This window comes from Acyrthosiphon pisum, chromosome A1, assembly GCF_005508785.2.
Source record: "Acyrthosiphon pisum isolate AL4f chromosome A1, pea_aphid_22Mar2018_4r6ur, whole genome shotgun sequence".
Lineage (NCBI taxonomy): Eukaryota > Metazoa > Arthropoda > Insecta > Hemiptera > Aphididae > Acyrthosiphon > Acyrthosiphon pisum.
The window spans coordinates 113,146,313-113,170,039 of NC_042494.1; the positions used below are offsets into that span (position 1 = coordinate 113,146,313).

Here is a 23,727-nt window from a genome sequence, read left to right on the forward strand (position 1 = left end):
CGATTTTTTTCTGGAACATATTGTAACTGCACCTACGTATATTATATTAATTTATCGTTGTTTTTTAGACGTATACTGGAAGCATATTAGTGGCAGTGAACCCTTACAAAATGTACGACATGTATGGGTTAGACATGGTGAAAAAATACGAGGGCCAAATTTTAGGAACATTACCACCGTGAGTGCACTCATAATCGATGTTAATTATTTCATCAGAAATGAAAAATTATTTTATGCTAATGAACAAAAAATTTATTTAATCGGTTTTTCTTTCAGCCATTTATTCGCAGTTGGTTCCGCAGCTTACGGAATGCTTCCTAGAGGAAATCAAGTAGTCGTAATTTCTGGCGAATCTGGTTCTGGTAAAACGGAATCCACTAAGCTTATTATGCAGTATTTAGCAGCTGTTAATAAATCGCCATCCAATCTCATTACTGAACAAATTTTAGAAGCGTCCCCATTACTGGAAAGTTTTGGTAACGCCAAAACTGTGCGTAATGACAATTCATCCCGGTTTGGAAAGTTTTTAGAAGTCCATTTCAAACAGTAAGTGATAGTTTTAAATACACTATAATAGTTATATACCAATTATCGCGTTAATTGAAAATGTTGGGTGAAACACGAATACAGACAAACGATATTTTTTGTGCCTCAAATGACACGAATATGTATACAATTTAATGCAATGTTTTCGCGTTGTTGTATCGGTGAAAGAAATTCCATTTGAAATGCACTTAAATTAAATTTAAAAATCAGCAGTTCACTTGCACTTTGCAGTTATAACTAATGTTGGGCACCTAGTTACTTTTAGATTGCAGTTATGAGCACTTAATATCTGCTGCTCTATTTGTTTGTATTGAGTATCATTATATGGATATGCTCAACGAGACTCACAAATGTTTATCAAACGTCATTAGAATACTAATACTACGGTTTTTATTTGCACCTATATACTAACCAGTTACTATTTTATATACATACAACCCATCTTACCGCTTACGTCTTAATCGATGTATTTCTATGTTGACAAGAATTAAGTCTTCACCACGATCCGATGAAATTATTTGTTTTGAATTTTCCATAATGATATTAAAGAAAAATACTAAAAAATTTTTTAGTAATTCCGTTTTCATAAACATTTTGATATCAGCTTAGGCCTTGGTGCTTAAAGGCTCTGTCAAACAGAACGCGTAATAACGTCGCGTTGTAACAAATTACAAAATCACGTGACGTGAAAATAACGCTTTCTGTTTGACAGAGCCTTAAATTATGCACTGCATTATAGTACTTTATTAATTTGATATAGTTTATAGGTACTCATAATCGTAGCAGTAATATACGATTAAACTCGTACATGTTTATAAATTTAGAGATGCTATATAACAATTTGTCCGTTATTGTGGATCATTATTAAAATGTTTAAACCTTAAATTTGATAAAAATAAAAATAATTATTATTTAACGATTTTGTTTAAAAAACAATTAATATAAAATATTGAAATTTCAGAGGAGTTATATTGGGCGCTAAAGTTACAGAATATCTTCTAGAAAAATCTCGAATAGTAACACAAGCTCCAGAAGAACGAAATTATCATGTGTTTTATGAACTATTGGCGGGTCTCGCTGACGAGGAGAAACTTAAATATGGTTTGTTATCGGCTGACAAATATTTTTATTTAAATCAAGGTGGGAATTGTGAAATTGATGGAAAATATGATGGAGAAGATTTTCAATCACTTATGTCTGCGATGCAAGTTCTTGGATTCACATCGGAAGAACAAGACACAATATTTCGAATACTTGCTTCAGGTAAAATATTATATAAAATAACAGTATTTTCTATACATTTTAAATGTTATTTTATGTGTGTATTTGATTTTATTACTTGTTAATATTGTTTATTTATAAACATTGTAATAAGATACAGATACAGGTATTACATAAAACTTTTAAAAAATGTGAGATACAGAATTTGAATTATCAATTAGCCCATTGAAAAAAACTTTTCCAAAAATAACCTTTATTTAATATAGGTACCATGTTTTGGGTTTTTTCTGTATAAGTGCTGTATAAAACATATTGAGCTTTTTATATTGATCCAATAACAGCGATTCTAAAAACATACACATACAAAAGCATGCACCATTGTAATGATGAAATAGCCTCCTCCTTCTCCTCAGAATCTAAAATGTATTAGACCCGTGTTAAATTATAATAAAATAAATTATAAAGGGTTCTCGATATGAAAAAAAACAAGTCACGCAGACGTAACACATTTTGAATAATGCATATATATAACTACATATATTTGTTATACGCATACTCGTATCAATATTTGCACTTTAATTACGGACGAAATTAATATTTATTTAAATTTGTTGTACATAGTTCTACACTTGGGAAATGTTTATTTCCATCGTAAACAGCTAAAACACGGACAAGAAGGCGTTGAAATTGGTTCTGATGCAGAAATCAGATGGACAGGGCATTTACTCCGATTGGATGTGGATGGTATCAAAGAAGCATTAACGACCAAAACCACTGTTCGTATTCAATTATTGACGATCAATTTTTATGGATCAATTGTGTTTATTATTTATTTTCTGTTTTACGCAGGAAGCTCGTAATGAACGTGTGTTAACAGCACTAAATATTGATCAAGCATTGGACGCTAGAGATGCATTTGCTAAGGCATTATATAGTTCACTTTTTACGTGGCTCGTGGCAAGGATTAATCACATTGTGTACAAGGGAACTAAAAAGACAACGGCTATATCGATTTTAGATATATTTGGTTTTGAAGATTTCAAGGTAACGTTATAAACTAATGTATTTCCCGAACAAGATTGACTTATTAAAATTTTGTTTGACTACAGGAAAACAGTTTCGAACAATTATGTATTAACTACGCCAACGAAAATTTACAAGTATACTTCAATAAACACATATTTAAACTAGAACAACAGGAGTACGCCAAGGAAAAAATCCAATGGCAAAACATTGCATACAATGTAAACACAATACAATAATAATAAACTTACATACGGTATATTGTTTTTTTGAAATCTTAGGTTTAATGGATTATCTATTTTCAGGATAATTTGCCAGTGATTCAGTTGCTATCGAAAAAGCCTGTCGGAATATTGCACCTTCTAGACGACGAGTCTAATTTCCCACGCGCCACTGATGTATCGTTTTTAGAAAAGTGCCATTACAACCACGCGTTGAACGAATTATACTCTAGGCCCAGATTAAATGGTCCAGAATTTGGTGTTCGCCATTATGCCGGACCGGTGTGGTACAACGTCGATGGGTTTCTAGACAAGAATCGCGACACGTTAAGGCCCGATGTCGTGCAACTATTAATATCGAGCTCTTTACCCGTGAGTATTCGTGTTCACTGTACAGTGATAAACGTTGAGATTTTTTGTATTGTTCATCCCTCCACCATTGCTTATAGATGTTGAGTAAAATGTTCAGCTCTTTACGGAATAATTTTGAAGCTTCAAAAACGTTAAACAAGGCCAACGGCAGATTCGTTACCATGAAGCCAAGAACGCCGACTGTTGCGGCCAGGTTTCATGATTCACTACAACAGCTCTTGGAGTCTATATCTGGGTAAGTTTTTTTTTACGTGCGTTTCAATTTATGTCCTAAACACTGCCATTTCGTGGTTTAGGTGCCATCCATGGTTCGTGCGTTGCATCAAACCAAATTGTGAGAAGGTATCGATGAAATTCGATATGCCCACGGTATTGGAACAGCTTCGATATTCGGGAATGTTGGAAACGATACGGATCCGTAAACTGGGGTATCCAGTGCGCATGAAGTTCAGTGAATTCGTAGACAGATATCGCGTTTTGGTGCGAAAACGAAAACTTCCGCCGAAAGGCACGCCAAACAGGTATATTATACTAAATCATTAAATTATTAGTTTAAAAATGAATTGATATAATTATCAATTCATTTAGTATAATGATAATATTATTAAAAATATATTTTCTTGTCCGGAAACAGAGAAATCTGTCAAGCAATATTGGAAAAACACTCGGACGAATATCAGTTAGGCACAAGTCGGGTGTTTCTGCGGGAAAGCCTAGAACGGCACTTAGAACGAGAAAGAGCTGCCATTCTGAACACGGCGGCGATCACACTCCAGCGGAACGTCCGAGGATTCCTTGCCCGGACCAGGTACACCGCAAAAAGGCAGAGCGCTATCAAGTTGCAAGCGTCCGTGCGCGGATGGATGCAAAGGAGGAGATACGAGACTTTTAAACGTGGTGTGATTATAGCGCAAGCTACTTTCAGAGGTAGACAGCAGCGAAAACAATACAACCAACTGAAGGTATGTACACATATGATTAGTATACAGTTGGTAAATTATATTAAATGTCGATGGTGTTTAATTTAACAGGAGGAAATGAAACGAAAAGCTAGCTTGGCAAAAGAGAGGGCGAGAGTGAAGGCCCAAAAGGAAGAACAAGAAAGAAATGCTAGGCCACAAACAGTACCAACTCTGAATACGTTGGATATCCCAGCAGAACTCGCGTTAATATTTAATAAAATCGAAGGTAAACAGTTTTCAGACTTGATAAAACCTGATAATTATTTAAATGTATGTTCATTGTATTATTTACCTAGGTAATTTGTTCATTTATTTTATACGTCACTGTAACGATCCATCGAGAGCGGAGGTCACTTCCAATATTTGCATTCATTTTGTTATTTGTAATACTCTAATTTTGTTTTTGTTATCTATATATCTTGGTTAGACTTATTTCCCGGAATAATTAAATAGTTAAATAGCGACTACATTAACAATAATGGTTTAAAACGTTTATAATTTATGTTTAAAAAAGGCTTCTCTAAGTTTTAATTTATCTTCAATTGATATATTATTGGTATTTTCTCGTAATACTTGTTATTGGATAAAACATACATATTTAATTTATTATTGATGTCCATTTTAATAAATAGGTTCTTTTCACTATTGGTGTTGTACTTACTCATTAGAAAACGGAATGAAAATATTAGATTTTCGTCTGTAGCGTAACGACTATTCATTTTTTATAACGTAGGTATAATAATATTCCTTTAACTTTTATACGTTCTTAGAATATTAATTATATAAATGCTTTAAAATATAAATTATCATTTAGATCTGAGTGGTTTTATCTGTCTCTCTCAATACGTGTTTCGATCTCTTTTCTTTTATCTTAAATCCATTTTAGTTAATTTAGACATACTTTTTAGAGGCTGTGTGCAAAGTTTGGAAGGTAGATTCGGACTGCAATTTATACCACTATACGCATACAATGAAATAGTTTATCTTACACCACCTTCCACATATCCACTGTATCATGCTATAAAATCATTATGCGACTAGTTTTATCTTATCTAAAATAAAGGGAGGTTAAATTAATTTCCTCTGGCCTAATCCCAGATAAATCCCTAATGTCTGAATGACTTTTATTCCTTTAAAAATAAAAATATAGGTACTATGCTGATAATTGTTTGTCCTAGTGTAAATAAATACCATTTTCTGATAATACGTTTTATAATAATCGCTTGAAAATGTTGACTAATACTTTCGGCTTATAGAATGGCAGCCATTACACAATAAAAGGCAGTTGGTAAAAGTTGTCGGTCCAATCGTTGAAATTCAAGAACAATATGCCTTACCAAATGATATTGATCAACATGCATTTTCGAAGTTCACAAATATCTATTTCAAAGTAATATACATAATATATATTAAAATATTATATTATCATGTAATATGTTTGCAAAGAACAGTATTTAAACTATATTAATTCTTGTTTCAGTCACATGTTTGGGGAATGAAAAAAGAACCCATAAAAACTCCATTTCTCCACAAAAGTAAAGATTCCGATTACATGGATTCGATTGCGATTTTCAAATTAATACTAAGATTCATGAACGACGTGTCATTATCTCCCAAAAGAGAACAGGCACTTGCAGACTACATCATTCACAAAGTACATTATTTTTGTTTATTTAATACCTAACGATTTATTTTATTATATTATTAAAAATGATAACAGTTACAGATGATAATATTTAAAAACTTACACGATTAACCAGTTGGTTATTGATGTAAAAACATTATAACCTATTTGTTCCATAACATTGTAATCGACCGGACATTAACTTCCTAAATATACACCATTATTTACTGTACATTTTACAACCAATTATGATGTTATTGCTACATCGACTGATTAACAGCGTTAATAGCTATTTATTAAATAAGAACCTATCGTTATAGTCTTGTAGGTATTAGTAGTATATTATAGTTTTAGATATTAAAATATGTGTATAGAATTGAACTAATAATAGCATATTTTAAGTTATATTTATTACCTACCTATAAATGGAGTATTGTTTAATATCAAATGAAACGTGACCATAAAAAACCCGAACTCTGGATAATAATAAAAATATATATATATATAAAACCACGGAAACACTTAATAACTGGTAAGAATGTTAACATTATTCATAAACAAATATTGTGTAATTTTCGAAATTGACTGATGATTACGTCACTGTTCGTATTACCACCCATTAACCTGTAGTATAAAGTATTGTTTTTATCAATATGTACCAGGCTATAACTTTATTGTTATTATTATTAGATGTTGGTCGATTTCAGAACTTAGCTATTTTTATCTTGAGGATTATTATTGAATACTAGATAATGTCTCATGGCACACACCCGTGTAGTGCTGCTTAGATTCTCAGTCCTCAAGTGTTGGTCACTCATCTAAAAAGGGACAACTATCTAACGAGTAACGGAGTACCTGCCGTGTACACGTTTGTCCGATTTTGTTGATATCATCGTTAGTCGTTATCATTAACCAATAACAGTGTTAATCATAGATGCTTACTATATTTGTCTCAATATACATGACACGTATTACATTGTAGTTTTAGTCAAATTACTTAAATCATTATATTTATATAATATATTTTGTAATTTATAATCAATATCCAAATTTTCTTCTAGGGGTTGGCCAACGAACGGCTGAGGGATGAAATTCTGTGTCAATTGGTGAACCAAACGTGGCGCAACGACGTAGAAGCAAATAACGAAAGATGCTGGCTGCTGATGGCCAGCTGTCTGTCGGCGTTCCCTCCTACTGGACCGCTGTACAAATACTTGTTAAAGTAAATGAAACACACGCTATACAAATGATAATAATAATAATAAATGTACTGTTACGAAATCGTAGTCTGTCGTACGGCAATCGTTTAAAACGCATCCCAAAGTCAATTCATTATATCTATGTACATCGTCGCAATTGGTTGGAAAGGTTTTTTTGTAAGAAAACATATTTTCCTCATTTATCTACAGGTACGTTTCCGATCACGGTTACGACGGCTACAAAAGCGTGTGCCAGAGAAAGCTGCTGTCAGGGCACACTTGCACGCCACCGGCACGGTCTTCGGCTCCATGTCTACTGGAGTGGCGGGCTAACCGGAAGCGGTTCAACACGGCACTGGAATTCGCGATGCCCGACGGTGAGACGATGACCGCCGGCGTCGAATCATGGACGCGGTGTCACGCTGTGGCATCCGCGCTGCTGGCCGAGAGGGGCATCGCCGAGTGCAACGGATGGACTGTGGCGCTGGACAATGACCAGAGAAACGGGTTTGATTACGTGTTTGACTCCATATCCGAAGTGGAAACGCCACCTGGATATCCGGTCGGCAGACAGCCGCCCCACTCACCGCAACCGTCGTCGCCGATGACGCCCGTTTCGAAGGTATCGTGTACAATTACTGCGTGTTTCTTACCTTCCGTTTAAATGCGCGCACGTGTTATCTTTTATATATCTGATTATTTTTTACCTTTAAAATAACAGCTTTCAAATAAACTTTCTGTTTCGTTTATATACATATCAACATCGGCTACTCATAAGTATCTTTTTTCCATCGGGTCCTCTTCGATCCCATCTTCCTCCGTGCGCATACCCTGCACACAATATTAATTTTCTTTTTAATATTTATTTTATTATGTTGAACCCTTAAAAAATCAATAATGTGCAATATACACGCACGCACTAATTTCCGTCCGCGTTCTAAAATCGTGTTTTCGATGCCAACAGGTGGAACCCGTGTCCGTGAACCGCAGACCGACCGTACCGCCACCCCAACCACCAGTAGTGAAACCGGTAAGTCAAAAAGTTTGATTTAGGACGTTTTATCATAGATTGCCATGATGTGACGTAAAAATGGTTTGATATTGTACAATGTTATAACATATTATTTGGTAATACCTACCGTTTACTACGACATATTATTTCAGCTTTTATAAGACGAGAAACTATGCTATTCAATTCGTTCTAAACGCGCGGAATAACTAAATTGTCTTCGGTTAATTACGTTCGTCCTAGAAACAAATTCGTAAATTGTAAAATATTTTCTGTTTTAGTTTTTCGTTGGCCCATCTGTACATTATATGTATACGAGTATTATATGAATAGATGAATGATATTCTAAAGAAACGTCCAATAATACTTATATGTCATTATATAATGAGTTTAATTCTTAAATTTTGGTATCTCAAGGTGTTGTGTGTTTGGCTTAGATACATTTTATTCGTATATGATATAGATAGACGTTGAATTAATGATAGAGAACAACTAAGAGATTTACTAATATATATAGTTATATAATAGTTTAAAGGCGTGATACAAATGTTTTACTCATAGTCATAGGTTATTATATCTAAAAATACATCTTGCTAGGTTATCTGTTTCTTTGGTTTAATTCTTATATCAAATATTTAGCAAAAAGTAAGATCAGTATCTCGAGATCATAGCGCAGAAAACGGTCTTTCACGGCAGTCTGCTTTAAATGACAGATACTTTGAGAAGACTAGTCGATCCAGAAGTCTCGACAATTTAATAACACCGGTGAGTTATGAATTCGATCATCATACCTATGTAAGACGTAAACATAACATTGCAATATATTTACTACAGGTACCGCAAACCGCTATTGCTCCGAAAAAACTAGATTCATTGGGCCTATCGCATAGCAAGCTGAACGAACGATACATGTCAATGGAGCGTATACAAGAAACTGAAAAAGACACAGACAGTGAGGATGAGAACGATGACGACGACGACGGGGACGATGATGACGACGATGATGATGACGACATCGCCAAGTCTGTTGATGACGATAATTTAGAGTCGGTCAGCCAAAGGGGTGAAACGAGAAACTATAATGGGTATTTTTATTGTTTATAATAATATTATGTCTTACTACTGTTATAAGTGTTTAATTAATGAAACAATTATTATTGACGTTTATCTACGATTATCGAAATAAATCACTATTTTTTGTGAAAACTTTACAGTGCATCGTCAGACGTGATGTCCCATAGTCAAATAGATTTTGACTATCCAGATATAAATGCTAGAAGTGAAGACGACAAAGGCTCATACATGAAAGGCCATCCCAGGTAAATAAAAAATACATCTCATTACTCATAGTAGTGTGATATGATATATTTTAATATTTATAATAAAGACAATGATTACTAAATAGAAAACGTGATTGGATTGGATTACACAATATAAGCTTAATATTGCTGGGTGATATCGACAAAATAATATAAAACTGTTATTTTTCACAGATTTATTAAATCACAGTATGCGGGCAAACGTGGTTCGCATTCTATTAAATCGCAAATGGATAACAAACATTCTGACAAGTCTGAGGCGAGAAGCTGTGCCATGTCTGATACGAGCGAAGCTCCGTCTTTGGGTAACTATAAAACATATCATTATTAAGTTGTATAATAGTACAGTTATTATAATCAGTCCACCTGACAATGTAATGTGAATACAAAAATAATTATTATTACGCGTCTACTAGCAAGATTTCGGTAAAAAAAAACAAAACGATGCTTACGAATAAAAATAAAATGAATTAATTCAGCAAAGAGAAAAATTTAAGCATCTAATTGACAATTGTTTTTGCGAATCTTAAGTTTTCCTAAACAAACGAATCCAGTTATATTAGAAATGTATTCAACTTTTTGGCTAACAATATTCCCACAGTCATGTGAATGGTAAACAGGCAGTGTTTGCGGGTATTTTGACCTTGCGTTATACATACGTCATACATGTGTATGTAAATGTAGTACATAGTAGTAGTATTATTATTATAGTTGCATTAAATAAGTGTTATTTCTAAAGACGAGCCGCAGCGTAGATTCAAGGCGATTTTCTTTGAATTAAAACGACACACTAATTTACAGCCTTCCACTTTGTTGTTTCCTTCTTGCCACAACTATAATAATTAATATTATTAATGAATTATGTCGATTACTGTTTCGGATCAGCTTCGCACGTCAGACGGGTACGTGTACCGTCGCAGGCGTCGGACGTGGATCAATTCCTCGACGATTTGTTCAATCCAGTTCTGGACCATATGTCTGACGCCAGATCGCTAGCCGCGTCCATCAAAGGTTCGTCGAAGAGCAAGTCTGTGGAAGACTGTGAGTCTGTGGACTCTCGGGACTTTGTCAAGAGGATAAAGGGTGGAGGACAGTCGACAGGAACTAGCCGGGCTTCGAGGTCCAATGAGAGTCCGTCGCAAGACGGAGAATTTGATCCATCGTCGTTAGACATCTCGATGTTTGCAAGAACCGTGAAGGGTGGCGGTCGGGGCGTCGCTTCCCAGCAACAGGTATTAATATAAGATATATCGTAATATATTGACGACGGAGAAGAATAACGAGGTGGGCGTTTTGCACCCTATTTCGCGTACGGTTGACACGGAAAGACAGTGTTTCCGTAATCTGTGGTGGGTGTATTTGCACCGTGACATTTTATAGGGGGGAAAATATATCGTTTTTGCTCATTGTATTAAGCTTTGATTCATTGAATATTACAACACAACATTTTTTTTTGTTTTTAATCATTATGCTCGAGCTTGAATTTTTCTGAGTTACTTTTATATAATTATTATTTATTAACTATTAATTTGTCACTAAAATAGTTTATATTGTATAGATTTATAATTGGTAAATTATTTGAAGAGTAGAAGGGTGTTACCTGTTCCCTCACTATATTTTTAGATACAATAAGTAAAAGATATGTATTATATTACCTCTCCCTAAAAAGAGAAATAAAATTACTCTCGAGTTACGCCACTGGGTGATTTCCACCCTGTACTACCATGTATTGTTGTATTCAATTGTATCATTACGAGTGTGTCTTTATTGAAAACTGCATACAATATTTATATTTTCTAAATATTTATCGTGTACGTTTATGTTTTCGCAGAATGGTTCCGGACAGTCCGGAAACGCTTCGTTCGGCATGTCACCACTGATCGGCTCGCCACCGGTGTTGCCCACCATCCTTTCGCCGCCGTCGTTACTCATGCCCCCCATGAACTCACAGAACATGTTCAACACTCCGAACGGCGGTTAGTCTGACGCATTGTTTGCGTTCGGTTTTTTTTTTATTTCTAAATGTTAACAACGACAGCGCGATATACGCAAAACGATACCATTATTATTATTATTATCATCATCATTAACGCGGTCGCACAAGACGAAGACAATGGCCTGAGAGAGTTCACATGCAGACGACGGACGCCGCGATGCGTGCGCTCTAAATAAATTTCTCCTGCAGCCCCGTTTCCTGCTGGCTACGCACCGTCGACGTCATTCGACGGATCGACGCGCAACGCCGTCAACGCGTCGCGTACACAATAATGATAAACAATAATAACACAATCACTTAATAATAACATATTATCGAGTCCCGTACGTTACGGCAATACTAATAATAATAATAATAATTATATCATTTTGCGATTTTTTTCGCGTTCGCAACGATTGTTGCCGGTTTTTTTTACGTTTCGTTTTTACGCCCATTGTTTTACAATAATAATAATAATAACGATAATATGGGATTTGATTTTACCGTCGCAGGTCTCGGCGTACCGGCAAACGCGTCCAACAACACCAGCAACGGGTCGTCGGGCGACAGCATGCTCGCGTACCAGACAAACTTGCACCAAGCGTTCTTGCAATCCGCCATGGCGCAAAACATCCAAATCCAACAGCAAATACTCGCGCAGAACCAGGCCCTCCACCAGTTACTCCAACAGCAACAGCTTTTGCCACCGGTATGTGCTTCGTTCGAGAACATAATCGGGTGTTATTCGTGTGATTCGGAAGTGCAGTGTTAAATTAGACTACCTACCCGACGATCGTCATTTTTACGACATTTTTTATCTTCATAATCTACCCGTGACATGCTTATATTATGTAATATTAAGACTTCAACAGATCAAATAGTTTAAAATAACAACCTTATACATTATCTCGTAGGTCTGTTTTAAAGTATGCAATAATCAAAATTTAATTTACACGATGATAAAAACACTTGAATAATACAAATAGTATATCTACTGTTATCAGTGTTATTATATATTGTGCATTATGAATTCAAACATAAAATACAATTTATTAATGATAAAACAGTTATATATCGGGGGAAAACATTAATTCAATCATTTGTATTCTGTAGTAGTTATAAATATACACGTAGGTATATATTATTAATTACACAAGCGTATATTAAAAAATATTCTATAGTAGGCACCAAATAAAACGTTATTAATAATATTTTAAAACAATAATTTAGTTTGTTGTTGTTCCGGGTTTTTAGTTTCAACTGAACAAGACTGGAAGTAATAAACATTGAAATTTGCATACGAATAGTATTATGTTTTTATTTATTTTACTGTCTTGAATGAATGGTTGTAATAATATTTAATTACACAATCAAGTGATCAACGCATTTTATTCCAGTAAACACAATAGTAACAATTCCCCAAATTATTTATTTAAATATTATGATTGAATACTAACGAAAAAATATTCATTTTAATCCAATTGTAATGTAGGTTGGTCCTGAAAATACATCAGGAGCTTGGAACAATTCACCTCCTAAACATAAGTCTACGCCCACTAATAAGTCTCAAGTGAGTACTCAAATATAGTCTATTACAGTATTACGTACCAATGTTATATATTGGTCATGATATAATTTTTGACTAACGCATTCTAGGGACTCCGCGCAGGATCACCACATTCAACGTTTACAAATGTTTTGAGTGAGTTAAAGAGCAGAAAATCATCCATGGATTCTAACGTTGGAAAGGTAATAAGTAATAACATTTATACCTGACAGTGTTAGGCTATCACATTGTTGTTTTCATTGATGTTTGAATATTATATATTATTGTATGTGACTATAATTTCTATACATTTGAATCGTATAGAGTTCTGTACCTCCGCCGCCTCCCATGCCACCGCCACCAGACTTATGCGATCCTAGCGAGGTAAGGCCGTTCATGGATCCGTATGGCCGAGCGAAAACAGTGCGCATTGGTAAATGGAGATGGCCACCACCAAGCGATGGCACTAGCAATGGAGTGCCTGGTGACATGAACGGTTTTCCGTCACACCAAAGTTTTTTGCAATTTAAAATGTCCAAACAACAACAAATCCAAAGACACAAGCAATCACAAGTGAGCTTAAATCATAATGCCTGGATTAAATTTAATTTTGAAACCATAGTACTACGTACCTATTACAATCTTTAGACAAGTTTCCTTAATTAACATAGTTTAAAATACATTCGATGCATAAACATTAAATATATTATTATACTATAATATAATACCAATAATAATTCACCTCGGTTACTCGAAAGTCGGGATTGACTGATCTAAATATTATAATAACATGTTATATCACATTCTGTGTTTAGGATTCGAGTCAAGACGGAGAACTGAATGGAGTGGAATGGGAGGAATACGAAATACAACAGTCCGAAGCAATGAAACAACCGTCACCTAAAGAGCAAACAGAAGTCCACAAATCATCGTATAAATCATTGGAAGTTGGCGCTTTGAGACCTAGTCCGGGCAGCGTGGGCAAACTAAGGATCAGCAATGAAATGAAGCACAAATTGGAAATGGTCACAGCAAACCACAGTCTGCGATCGACGACCAGCAAACCCAGACCGCAAGCCATGAACAACATGCCGACGCCTTTACCAACAGCTGGAAAACTAGACACCGATAGACGACTGTTGTTACAGCAACAACTAGGTAAGAAAACTATTATTGAAATATTTAAATTATCCATTCATCGTGATCAGGGTCTTCCTTAGGGGAGGTGGGGAAACTCACATAATCTGGGCCTTGCATTCAATAAAATAAAATTAGATAAATTGGTTTCAAACATTATATTATTTCAAGTATTCAAAGACACATACGCAACAAATTAATTTCTTGGAGTTAAAGTAGCTATAAACATTGTATTATATAGTAAGTAACGAACTGCCGTGGTTAAGCATAATATAATGATGGGGTAAATATGATAGAAAAAAACCAAGGGGTTCAGTAAACACTAAACCCTAGAGATTTGTTTGCTCCGTGCACTGCTCATAGCCTTAATTTACTTTTTGGAAATATGGTATTGTCCATACCGTGTCTATGACTAAAAATGAAATTCAAAGACCACGCACTATATTTTTTGATTCTCCCGAAATATGATAAGCAATTTTCAAGTTCGTTTCTTTTAAAACCGTTAATATGAACAGTAAAAAAGTGGGTATTTTAAAGACACATTTATTGTAAATAGAAATTTATGTTTGGCTTTACAATAGAACCTAGGAAGGTCCTAATCGTAGTATTGTAGTTTGGCAAAAAAATATACATGGGTAGGTATATTTAAAGTGTATGAAACTAAATGTAACTTGCAAATAGAATTGTTTTTTGTTCTTTCATGTAACGACAATATTATTTTTAGCCGGGAGATGGGGTAGCGTGGACAGTGTTGATTCTCAGAGCGTGGTCAAAGAGGACGCATCTGACGTGCAACCAAACCACATGATACGAAATCAAGTGGAACGCATCGAGAGCTCCGGCTGGCGGTTGCCACCACCACCAATCACTCCATCAAGATCCAACAGCTTTTACAATCAAAACATGTGAGTCACAATCGATAATAAATGATAGTAATATGGTGTCGTTATAATAAATTGTTATCACATTTTGGTCGTCCATTCAAACGAACACCTATTGTAATAATATAATTTGGATAAAATTGTATCACTTCAAAATCTTTTTCGTTAGGAAAAAGAACAGTACCAGTCCTCCGGCTCCCATACAGCCCGTGACTCGCGAATATGACCAGAACAATATGTTCCGTAATGCGGTACCAAACAACTACACCGCTGAACCACAGCACGAGGTCGAAAAAGGCCCTGAGTTCAACGGTCGTCCCGAAGCTAGAATACAATCGCCGACGCAAAACGAAGACGGACAGTCCACGAAACTGCTGCAAACGCCGGCCAACTCTTATTTCACGTATAACCGTGTGCCTTGGAAGTTAAACATCCGGAAGGAAGTAAGTAACCCATGTGAGACCTGAGTTACGGACTCCGTCTAAGTGATACCTACGGGTGTAATTATATTATACTAACGATATTTTCTGTTGTTTTCGTCAGGTTTTTACTCCCAAAGAATCGATGTCCAGTCCGTTGGTACTGCATTTAATATTCTGTCAAATAGTCGGCGATATGTTTAACAAATTCCATTCGGTCCACGCCAGAATATCCGCCGACGAACGCGAAGAGATGTTAGACGTATGTGTATATGTATAAAAATAAATAAATTTATATATTTTAAAACCGTTCAAAAATATTATTGTCAACCTTTAAAATGAAAATAATAGTACCACATAAAACTGTCTTCATGTCGTTATCGTTCTTTATTTATTTATAACCGAATAACACGTAAATGTTTTAGTTATTGGATCGTTTTGGAGTAACGGCCAGCAACATGCAAACGGGTCACCACAAAGCCAGCACCAAACGCTCCATCGTCGAGCTGGCTCGTCAGTGGCCATTGTATTTTTCACGCATATTTCCTGTCTCGGTATGTTTAATATTGTGTGTTATATTAATTATCAAAACTCACGATCGTTGATCGGTGAACGATAGAGTGATATTAAATGTCTTGCTTGTTATAATGTTATTGCAGTGTGGTTATCAGCACAGAGATGTCGAATACTTGGCCATTGCTCACGCGGGCCTTCATTTACTGCGCAAAGAGGAAAACCAATATCAAATCATGCAAACACTAACGTAAGTGAGAAATCTAGTCGTGTTTAATGTTTAAACAATTTCAATAATTTCTATCGATTGTATATTATGTAATATAATATACTAATAAATATAATTAAAACGTCGGATTTTCGGTTTTACCAGTTTTGAAGACATTGCCGATGTCTCGATGGGCAAGGCTGGAGGCTCTGTACAGCTCACTATAATGTCGGGTGAAACCATACCGTTCCATTCAAATAGATCCAGGCAAATACACTCAATGATGAGCTCATTCTGGAAGGACGCGGCACCACTTGGTCGACTTCCCCGTCAAGCGGTAAGCGAGTTAAATATTTTTAATTTATTTATTCACAAGCTCAAAACTATGAGGCATACACGAAACATAGATTTTAACGATATTTCCACATCAAGAGAAATTATGTGTATTACTTTTTCTTCTCATATTTTTATTTTTTTTTATTTCTATAAATTAAATCATATACATTTTAATTATTTTAGGATGAAAAGATCCGAACTGCTGAACACAAGGGTAAATAAATAAAATTGTACTTCATTGTAGTCGCTTGTAATAAGCTATATAAAATATTTTATAAACTTATATGGTGTAGGTACAATTGTTACATTACATAAATATTTTTATTATTTTATTTTTAGGGTGGCAACAAACAAACACGAAGTATTCCAAACCAACTTCGCCGTATAAACAACATGAATCACCACCACCTATTCACTTTGTACGAACAAATTATCCATGTTTTTGAAAAAATAAAAATATTCTGACGATTTTCACTCATGTTTGCATTAAAATGTTTTAAATTTATTTGTATACAGGCTGCAGATGACGGTAAACATTCGTTACTTCAATTCGCAATGTATAATTTCAGACATAGTTCGGAGAAGTAATTCAAATTATTTATCAAATGTTATTTTACAAAAATATACTCAAATGTTTATCGTTTGATGTGCATCTAGGTTTGACATGCTGAAATCTGCGAATGGTGAAATAAACGGTTCGTTAAAAGTCATACAAAACTCAAAAAAGAAGAGTGACGATTGGACGTGGAAAGAACAACTGGAGATGGTAAAATACACAAACGTCCCGATACCCGAATCGCTGTTAAAATTAGACCCAGAGTTAGACGCACTAGCCATCGAATGCTTCGAGTGCGTTATGAGGTACATGGGCGATTTGCCTACAACGCCCGAGTTCACAGAAGTCAAATGCGTTTACACCATTCTCATGGTAATATTTTGGATACCGTGTAGAGTATAAACTTTATAAATAATACAACATTTTTCGCGTGTGTGTTTAGCATTGCCATAAATTTGAGAGCTTGAGAGACGAAGTCTACTGTCAGCTAATGAAGCAAACGACCAACAACAAGACGGAGACGTGTCAACGAGGATGGCGTTTGCTCAGCATCGTTGCGGCGTATTTCACGTGCTCCGAGAACCTGAGACCTTTCTTACTCAAGTATTTGGAGACAGCTGCTTACGACAAGAGGAGAGCTTTCCACGGTAATAAGTAATAACTATAATAACGTATTATATATTGTCGTGTTGACGCGATGACGTATAACCATCGTCTAATCATCTAGTTCATGGTAGGCTATAAAAAGAAAAAGAAATTATATTTAATTAAAAGTTAAAGTTTGACATTTCCTTATCACCAATAAAAAATTGTCAGGCATCCGAATTCAGTTGTTATATTTTATCTCAGCTTTAAACTGCTGTCAGCACTTTGGAGGAAATATCTGATAGGGCTAAAGAAAATTTTCTTTTGTTTTAAGTAGTTCCAAGTATTTGACTTTATTTATAAATTATTGTCATATAATATTAACACGTTAGATATACAACTTTAAACAACTCATCATTATTTAATTATGACAATTAAATTAAATTAATTTTAAATCTTAACTCATTTACGGCCAACGATATGTTTAGCTGTACATCATACTATGTCGAGCCAGTTGTGCGTGATATTAAACGCGGTTTTTTTTATCCAGGCACCGCAAACGTGTGCCTGCAGAACTTACGGAAGACGTTAAGATACGGTGGCCGGAAAAACGTGCCCAGTGTTGAGGAGGTGACCGCCGTGTCTGCCGGTCGTAATTCCAAGAGACAGATGTACCGGTTGCCGGGTGGCAGCGAGACCGTGGTCAACACGAAGTCCACAACCGTGGTAGCCGACGTAATCGCCGGCATGTGTTCGCTGATCAATGTCAACGACCCGTTGGAAATGGAAGAATTCTCATTGTACTGTATCGTCGAGGGCGATGCGTTCACGATGCCATTGGCCGCAGACGAGTACATACTGGACGTGACTACTGAGCTTCACAAAAACCAACAGGTAATTACCACGTGGGCCAAGATCTTAAGTCAAATTATATTTTTTATTGTTTTTGTCGTTGTCGTTCAGGTGTTTTACTTGATATTCTGCCGGTCCGTTTGGTATTTCCCGCTGCGACTAGACAGTCAACTGTACGTCCAAGTGCTGTTCAACCAAATCGCACCCGACTACTTGGAAGGCCTACTGTTGGTTTTGCCCTTCGGCCAGTTACCACAAGATTTATTGGTGAGTCGGCGTTATAATTAATATATTTAATAATATTAATTAGGTAATTAGTTTATTTCTCCATACTCGAATAACGTGGAATTTTGATTTTTTCCCAGTACGAAGTGTGCAGAATAGCTGCTCTGCTTCATCGAGCAGCTGACATGGTTCAGCCACCAACATTAAAAGAAACGAAATTCCTTTTGCCCAAACCAGCACTCATGCAAAATGAAGTGAATCCTCAGCAGCTGGTGCAAATGGTTCAAAACAATTGGCCGGAAATCGAAACATTACACAGCGTGGAAGCTAAAGCTCAATTTTTAGGTAAGTAATCAATAATTATCGAATTCACAAATAGCTGTCGTGGAATCGCAGATTTTCCAGCCTAAATTAAAATGTATTATACTGTCATGTTAATAGTTTAAATTACAATTGTGTATGCAGACACCCTTGAATAGTACTATATTCTTGACTTTTACCCTATTAGATAATCATATTAATATAAAAATTATAGGTACTTAATATCAAATTATTTTAATTATTATACATTTTCATATTTTTAAACTTTTAAGAATTTTCACAAAATTGTATGGAATAAAATGTTGTACCTATATTTTAATGACATCGATAAATATTTAAAACCCAAAAATAATATAGTAAATTAAAAAAAAAATGATGACATGATTTACATTTATAATAATTTGATTTTCCTTTGATCAAAAGTATATGTGACACAGCGTATATGATCTGTAACTTAAAACACATTTCCCTCCAAATTTAGAATAATTTATTTTAAATAAATGTATACTTAATAATATTCTACCTAACATATTTACATATTATGTTAATATTCTGATAAGAATAAATGCATAGGTAATTTTAAATATTATAACTGTTACACTTTTAATAAATATGTTGTTTTTTTGTATTTTAGTTAGTTAATTTGTTCATTTTCTGTAATAAAATATTTAAGCGAGGTTACGTAAGGTTACTCGTATACTGTAGGTACTTACTACTGTTTATTGGTAGATAAAATTAATAGCCACGACATAGCTAATTTCTGACCTACTCTGTGTATTTTATTGTGATTACACGACACTCAACTGTTTTTTTATTATTCCAAAACTGTAGAAACTAACACGGCAAACTCATCATTCTTATGCAAGCCATCATATTATACCTGTAATACTGCAATTCTTATGTCTCGTTTTAAATTTTTTGACGCTGTGTCAATGTGTCTCTGTCGTCTCGGTCTTGAGGATATTTTTAGTCAGTCAATAAACGGTTATGGTCTATTGTCCTGTGTGGCAGACTTTTTGGGGATGTAGATTTTTTTTTTTTTGCACTTTTTCAGTATTATCTCGCATCCTTTTCTTGGCGTTACCTCTACCCTATAGGAAAAATATACGGATGGTCCAGGGTTATCTATAGATACTCGAATGTTAAACATTTTAAAACAAAATATCGAAGAATCTTTTATTTTTACGTCTTAGTATTCATTAAAACTACATTATCGAATGAAATATACTGTTTACTGGGTAATTCGAGAAAATCGATAATGTCGTGCTGTTGAATGTATATAATATTATGTACTTGCCTCATTTGCGGATATTTATATTAGATATTCCATCACTGCTGTTGTGGAAAATCAGTCGAAAAAAATATTTTATTTCTACTTAACCTATGTTTGGTTAATTTATGAGTCAACATTGAACATATTTATTGCTAAGGTAATATTGGTGGCATAGTCGCTTAGGTATCATCTTGATTTCGTATTTTTATTCATTATAAAAAAACCTTATAATCCAACTAAAATGAGTAATGTCAGAAAAATATAACTTAAGATACGAATAAATCTGCTGAATTCAAGTTTTCGTCACACACGAGGTGTAGAATATCACTGTAGGAGTAGGAGTAGGATTTATATACAACTTTTACATAATAGTAAGATATAGAAATAATTTTGTAAACATTTTGTAAAAACATAATATGTAAACATAATACACAGTTAAATTGTAACTTTTAAACGTCAAACACAATGATTTATTATGAATTTAAATATTATAAAGTATTATTTTAAAAGAAACCAACGTTATTCAAATGTAATATACAATGAAATAACAAGGTACACCTATTTTCAGTTTTAAAAATTACCCATGGATACGATTCTTAATGTATTATTGTATTCGTTAAAGCTCTATTCGACATCGTTGGATTTTATTACGAGTACTTAAATGCTGTACATTCTCCGGGAGATAAACTATAATGACAATTTTTAAACACTGTACTTATATATATTTGGTTAGACTGTAATGTGTTATTGTCTCAGCTGACGCGTCACCACTGTTAAAAGTTTTAAAACATACCATAAAATGTGAATTGTTCATGTATACAGTTGAAATATAAAATATTCATTACCTAGGTATACTATTCGAGGTACGCAAAAATATGCAAAATGAAAAATATGACACTAGTTTCAACGTGACACGATTTATTGACATAACTTACCAAAATGCATATTATATTTTATAAGCTGGAAAACCCTACTTATAAGTTATAACGTCTGACGTTCTCGATAACCTTCGACAAAAAAAATTTTCAACATATAACTGCATGGCTTTGCGAGTAGCTATTCAACTAAATTATCTGAATTATAAGTACTTTTATGTTGAGTAATATGATAATAGTTTATTGTGTAAATTTTTGGCAGAATTATTAAGCAAATGGCCGCTGTTTGGGTCCAGCTTCTTTGCGGTCAAACGCAGCGGAGATCAACAGATATTGGCTCTGAACAGAACCGGTGTCCATTTCCTTCATATTGTTACCCATGTGAGTTATTTTTTCACAAATTGAATAAATGAACATAATATTTTATACCCTTTTATTATATCTCTAATACCTACAAAATATGTAATAATTCTACGACGTTTACGTGTTTTTAGAAAACCTTATCGACAGTGCCATTTAGTGAAGTGATATCGACTAGAAAAGTGAGAGCTGGCGAAGGTGCCACTCTCTACTTAGAGCTCAAGTGTGGCAACCTGTTCCAGCAACGTGTGGCTAGACTACAAACTGACCAGGCCCATGAAATTGCCCGGCTCGTCAGACAATATATAACCATGCACCGACGTGAGTTTCTTTAATAATACATAGGTAATTAATAATTCGTCTCCGACACACGTACCTATACCTTATAGTTTCGTTCGACAATGACTTTTTGTGTTTCGCATCTAACGCTCTAATATCGATACGTATTTATGCGTTGATAATACCGTTGTCAACTCGCGCGTTTTATTTATTTTTGAAATACCTAGCTAGGTACTTTCTTTATTTTCTTCTACAAACGTTTGAGTTTTGCTTGACTATATTATGATAAGTATCGAACTTCGTGTAACGAGTAACGACATAATATGAAATGTGTAATAAAACGATAACCATTGACAGCAGGTAAACTGTTTGGCTTAAAAACTAAAAAATAATTTCAGATCAATGTGATGGGTGAACAGTGTAGATAAACGAAAATATCGTAAAAGTTTTACTTTGGATTTTTCAAACAATAATCGTATTTTTATTTTTTAACTTAAAATATTCTCGGTATTATTTTATTGCGTTTGTCCCACTCGAATATTCGATTGATTCTTTATTTTTTGCTCCGATTGTTTTTTTGATTAACCTCTGGTATAACCTATATATTATTTACATAAAATCAATAACAATTTAATTAATATAAATAATATTAAATCATCGGTGGCAAGGAGAAAGAGCAAAGAGGTATCCTGCGAGACACGAAAATACTAGTTTCAAACAAATTTTATCCACACGTAAAAACGGGTTATTTAAAATATGGTTTTTATGGAAATTGTTTTATGCATATAATGATATGAACTATGAAGTACTAATACATATTCAAACGTCTTGCTTATTTTATTTTTAGACAATGTCGGTGGCCATTGAGACAACAGCAACAATTCGAGGAATGAAAACATTTTTAAGGTTGTGCTCAAACAAAATATAGTGTGGTAATATTAAATGTTTAAATCCAGGTTTGCACCGTTCAACAAAAAAAACTCTGTAAAATATCATTGTTGGTAGGTACTACAAAAGAACAACGCATCTTTTAAATACAACAGAAATTTGTATGGTGTTTTTTAAAAATAAACAGGCCAAATCCAAAAGTTAAGACTAAATTATTATACTAATATTGATACAAAAATGATTACCTAGTTGTGTAATATTAAATAATCATAGAATTATTATTTAAATTTATTTATTTATTATTTTTTTTATTTCATGAAATAAATCAGTTTATATTAAATTACATAGAAGTTATATATAGGTACATATTTAATATAGTAGATGTTGTTTTAATTTTTTACCATTTACAATAAATATGAATAGTATATTATCATTTTTAAATTGTATGTGTCATATTTTATAATACCAACCCAAAATTCTAAAGCTGTACCTACATACCTAATCTACTTTTCGGTTATTAATCTGGTATTGCTCACATTTTTGTACAATTAAAAATTGATTATTTTACAGATGTGGAGTAAAAAAAAAAATAATATTACAGCACAACAGCAGGTACCTTTCAAATGTTTTAGTAACTAAACTAGAAAATATATTCTAAGCCCAATGGCCAGTACATCGTAAGTATAGCGATTAATGCTATCAAAATTTCAAACTACACACCATCAAAATTACTATAGTTCTTATACTTAAGAGGATGCTATACCCGCATGCGTTGTCTCCGTCTTACGTAAACGTGATATTATGTCGAATAACATAGCAAATTGTTCATTCTGAATAATTCATCTAACTTTGTTATGTTTATTTTAAGGTGAATCGACATATAATCAAATTTTGAAGCATAATAATATTGTCTAGTCGATGACGTAAAGTTTTTTTTTTTAATTAAAAAATCAAAAAATCAAATCTATGTCATTGACTGGATAATATTCTCATTTCTAAATG

The 23,727-nt window shown here is 34.1% G+C and overlaps 1 protein-coding gene across 3 annotated transcripts in view; it reads left to right on the forward strand.

Moving 5' to 3' along the window:
* The window catches only part of LOC100166524 (myosin 15), a 57,283-nt gene extending 34,273 nt beyond the window's left edge, over positions 1–23,010 (forward strand). For 2 of the 3 annotated variants that reach the window (XM_003244837.4, XM_016804813.2), the window contains 44 exons: positions 69–178; positions 277–546; positions 1,508–1,809; positions 2,389–2,543; positions 2,617–2,811; positions 2,877–3,011; positions 3,096–3,383; positions 3,461–3,618; positions 3,680–3,904; positions 4,018–4,345; positions 4,415–4,571; positions 5,602–5,735; positions 5,826–5,999; positions 7,031–7,191; positions 7,379–7,790; positions 8,133–8,198; positions 8,817–8,942; positions 9,012–9,262; positions 9,392–9,496; positions 9,671–9,801; positions 10,382–10,728; positions 11,328–11,472; positions 11,984–12,180; positions 12,964–13,041; positions 13,128–13,220; positions 13,342–13,590; positions 13,833–14,175; positions 14,879–15,059; positions 15,205–15,478; positions 15,579–15,716; positions 15,880–16,008; positions 16,114–16,217; positions 16,341–16,512; positions 16,695–16,725; positions 16,851–16,930; positions 17,028–17,095; positions 17,169–17,439; positions 17,510–17,714; positions 18,203–18,546; positions 18,616–18,771; positions 18,870–19,074; positions 21,461–21,579; positions 21,693–21,879; positions 22,685–22,808. In XM_003244837.4, coding sequence (XP_003244885.1) covers positions 69–178; positions 277–546; positions 1,508–1,809; positions 2,389–2,543; positions 2,617–2,811; positions 2,877–3,011; positions 3,096–3,383; positions 3,461–3,618; positions 3,680–3,904; positions 4,018–4,345; positions 4,415–4,571; positions 5,602–5,735; positions 5,826–5,999; positions 7,031–7,191; positions 7,379–7,790; positions 8,133–8,198; positions 8,817–8,942; positions 9,012–9,262; positions 9,392–9,496; positions 9,671–9,801; positions 10,382–10,728; positions 11,328–11,472; positions 11,984–12,180; positions 12,964–13,041; positions 13,128–13,220; positions 13,342–13,590; positions 13,833–14,175; positions 14,879–15,059; positions 15,205–15,478; positions 15,579–15,716; positions 15,880–16,008; positions 16,114–16,217; positions 16,341–16,512; positions 16,695–16,725; positions 16,851–16,930; positions 17,028–17,095; positions 17,169–17,439; positions 17,510–17,714; positions 18,203–18,546; positions 18,616–18,771; positions 18,870–19,074; positions 21,461–21,579; positions 21,693–21,879; positions 22,685–22,704 — 8,019 coding nt within the window. In that variant the 3' untranslated portion in view covers positions 22,705–22,808. Of the gene's footprint in view, positions 1–68; positions 179–276; positions 547–1,507; positions 1,810–2,388; positions 2,544–2,616; positions 2,812–2,876; positions 3,012–3,095; positions 3,384–3,460; positions 3,619–3,679; positions 3,905–4,017; positions 4,346–4,414; positions 4,572–5,601; positions 5,736–5,825; positions 6,000–7,030; positions 7,192–7,378; positions 7,791–8,132; positions 8,199–8,816; positions 8,943–9,011; positions 9,263–9,391; positions 9,497–9,670; positions 9,802–10,381; positions 10,729–11,327; positions 11,473–11,983; positions 12,181–12,963; positions 13,042–13,127; positions 13,221–13,341; positions 13,591–13,832; positions 14,176–14,878; positions 15,060–15,204; positions 15,479–15,578; positions 15,717–15,879; positions 16,009–16,113; positions 16,218–16,340; positions 16,513–16,694; positions 16,726–16,850; positions 16,931–17,027; positions 17,096–17,168; positions 17,440–17,509; positions 17,715–18,202; positions 18,547–18,615; positions 18,772–18,869; positions 19,075–21,460; positions 21,580–21,692; positions 21,904–22,684 lie in introns of all 3 variants that reach the window. The other variant, XM_016804814.2, reaches the window with a different exon arrangement.
* Positions 23,011–23,727: the final 717 nt, after the last annotated feature.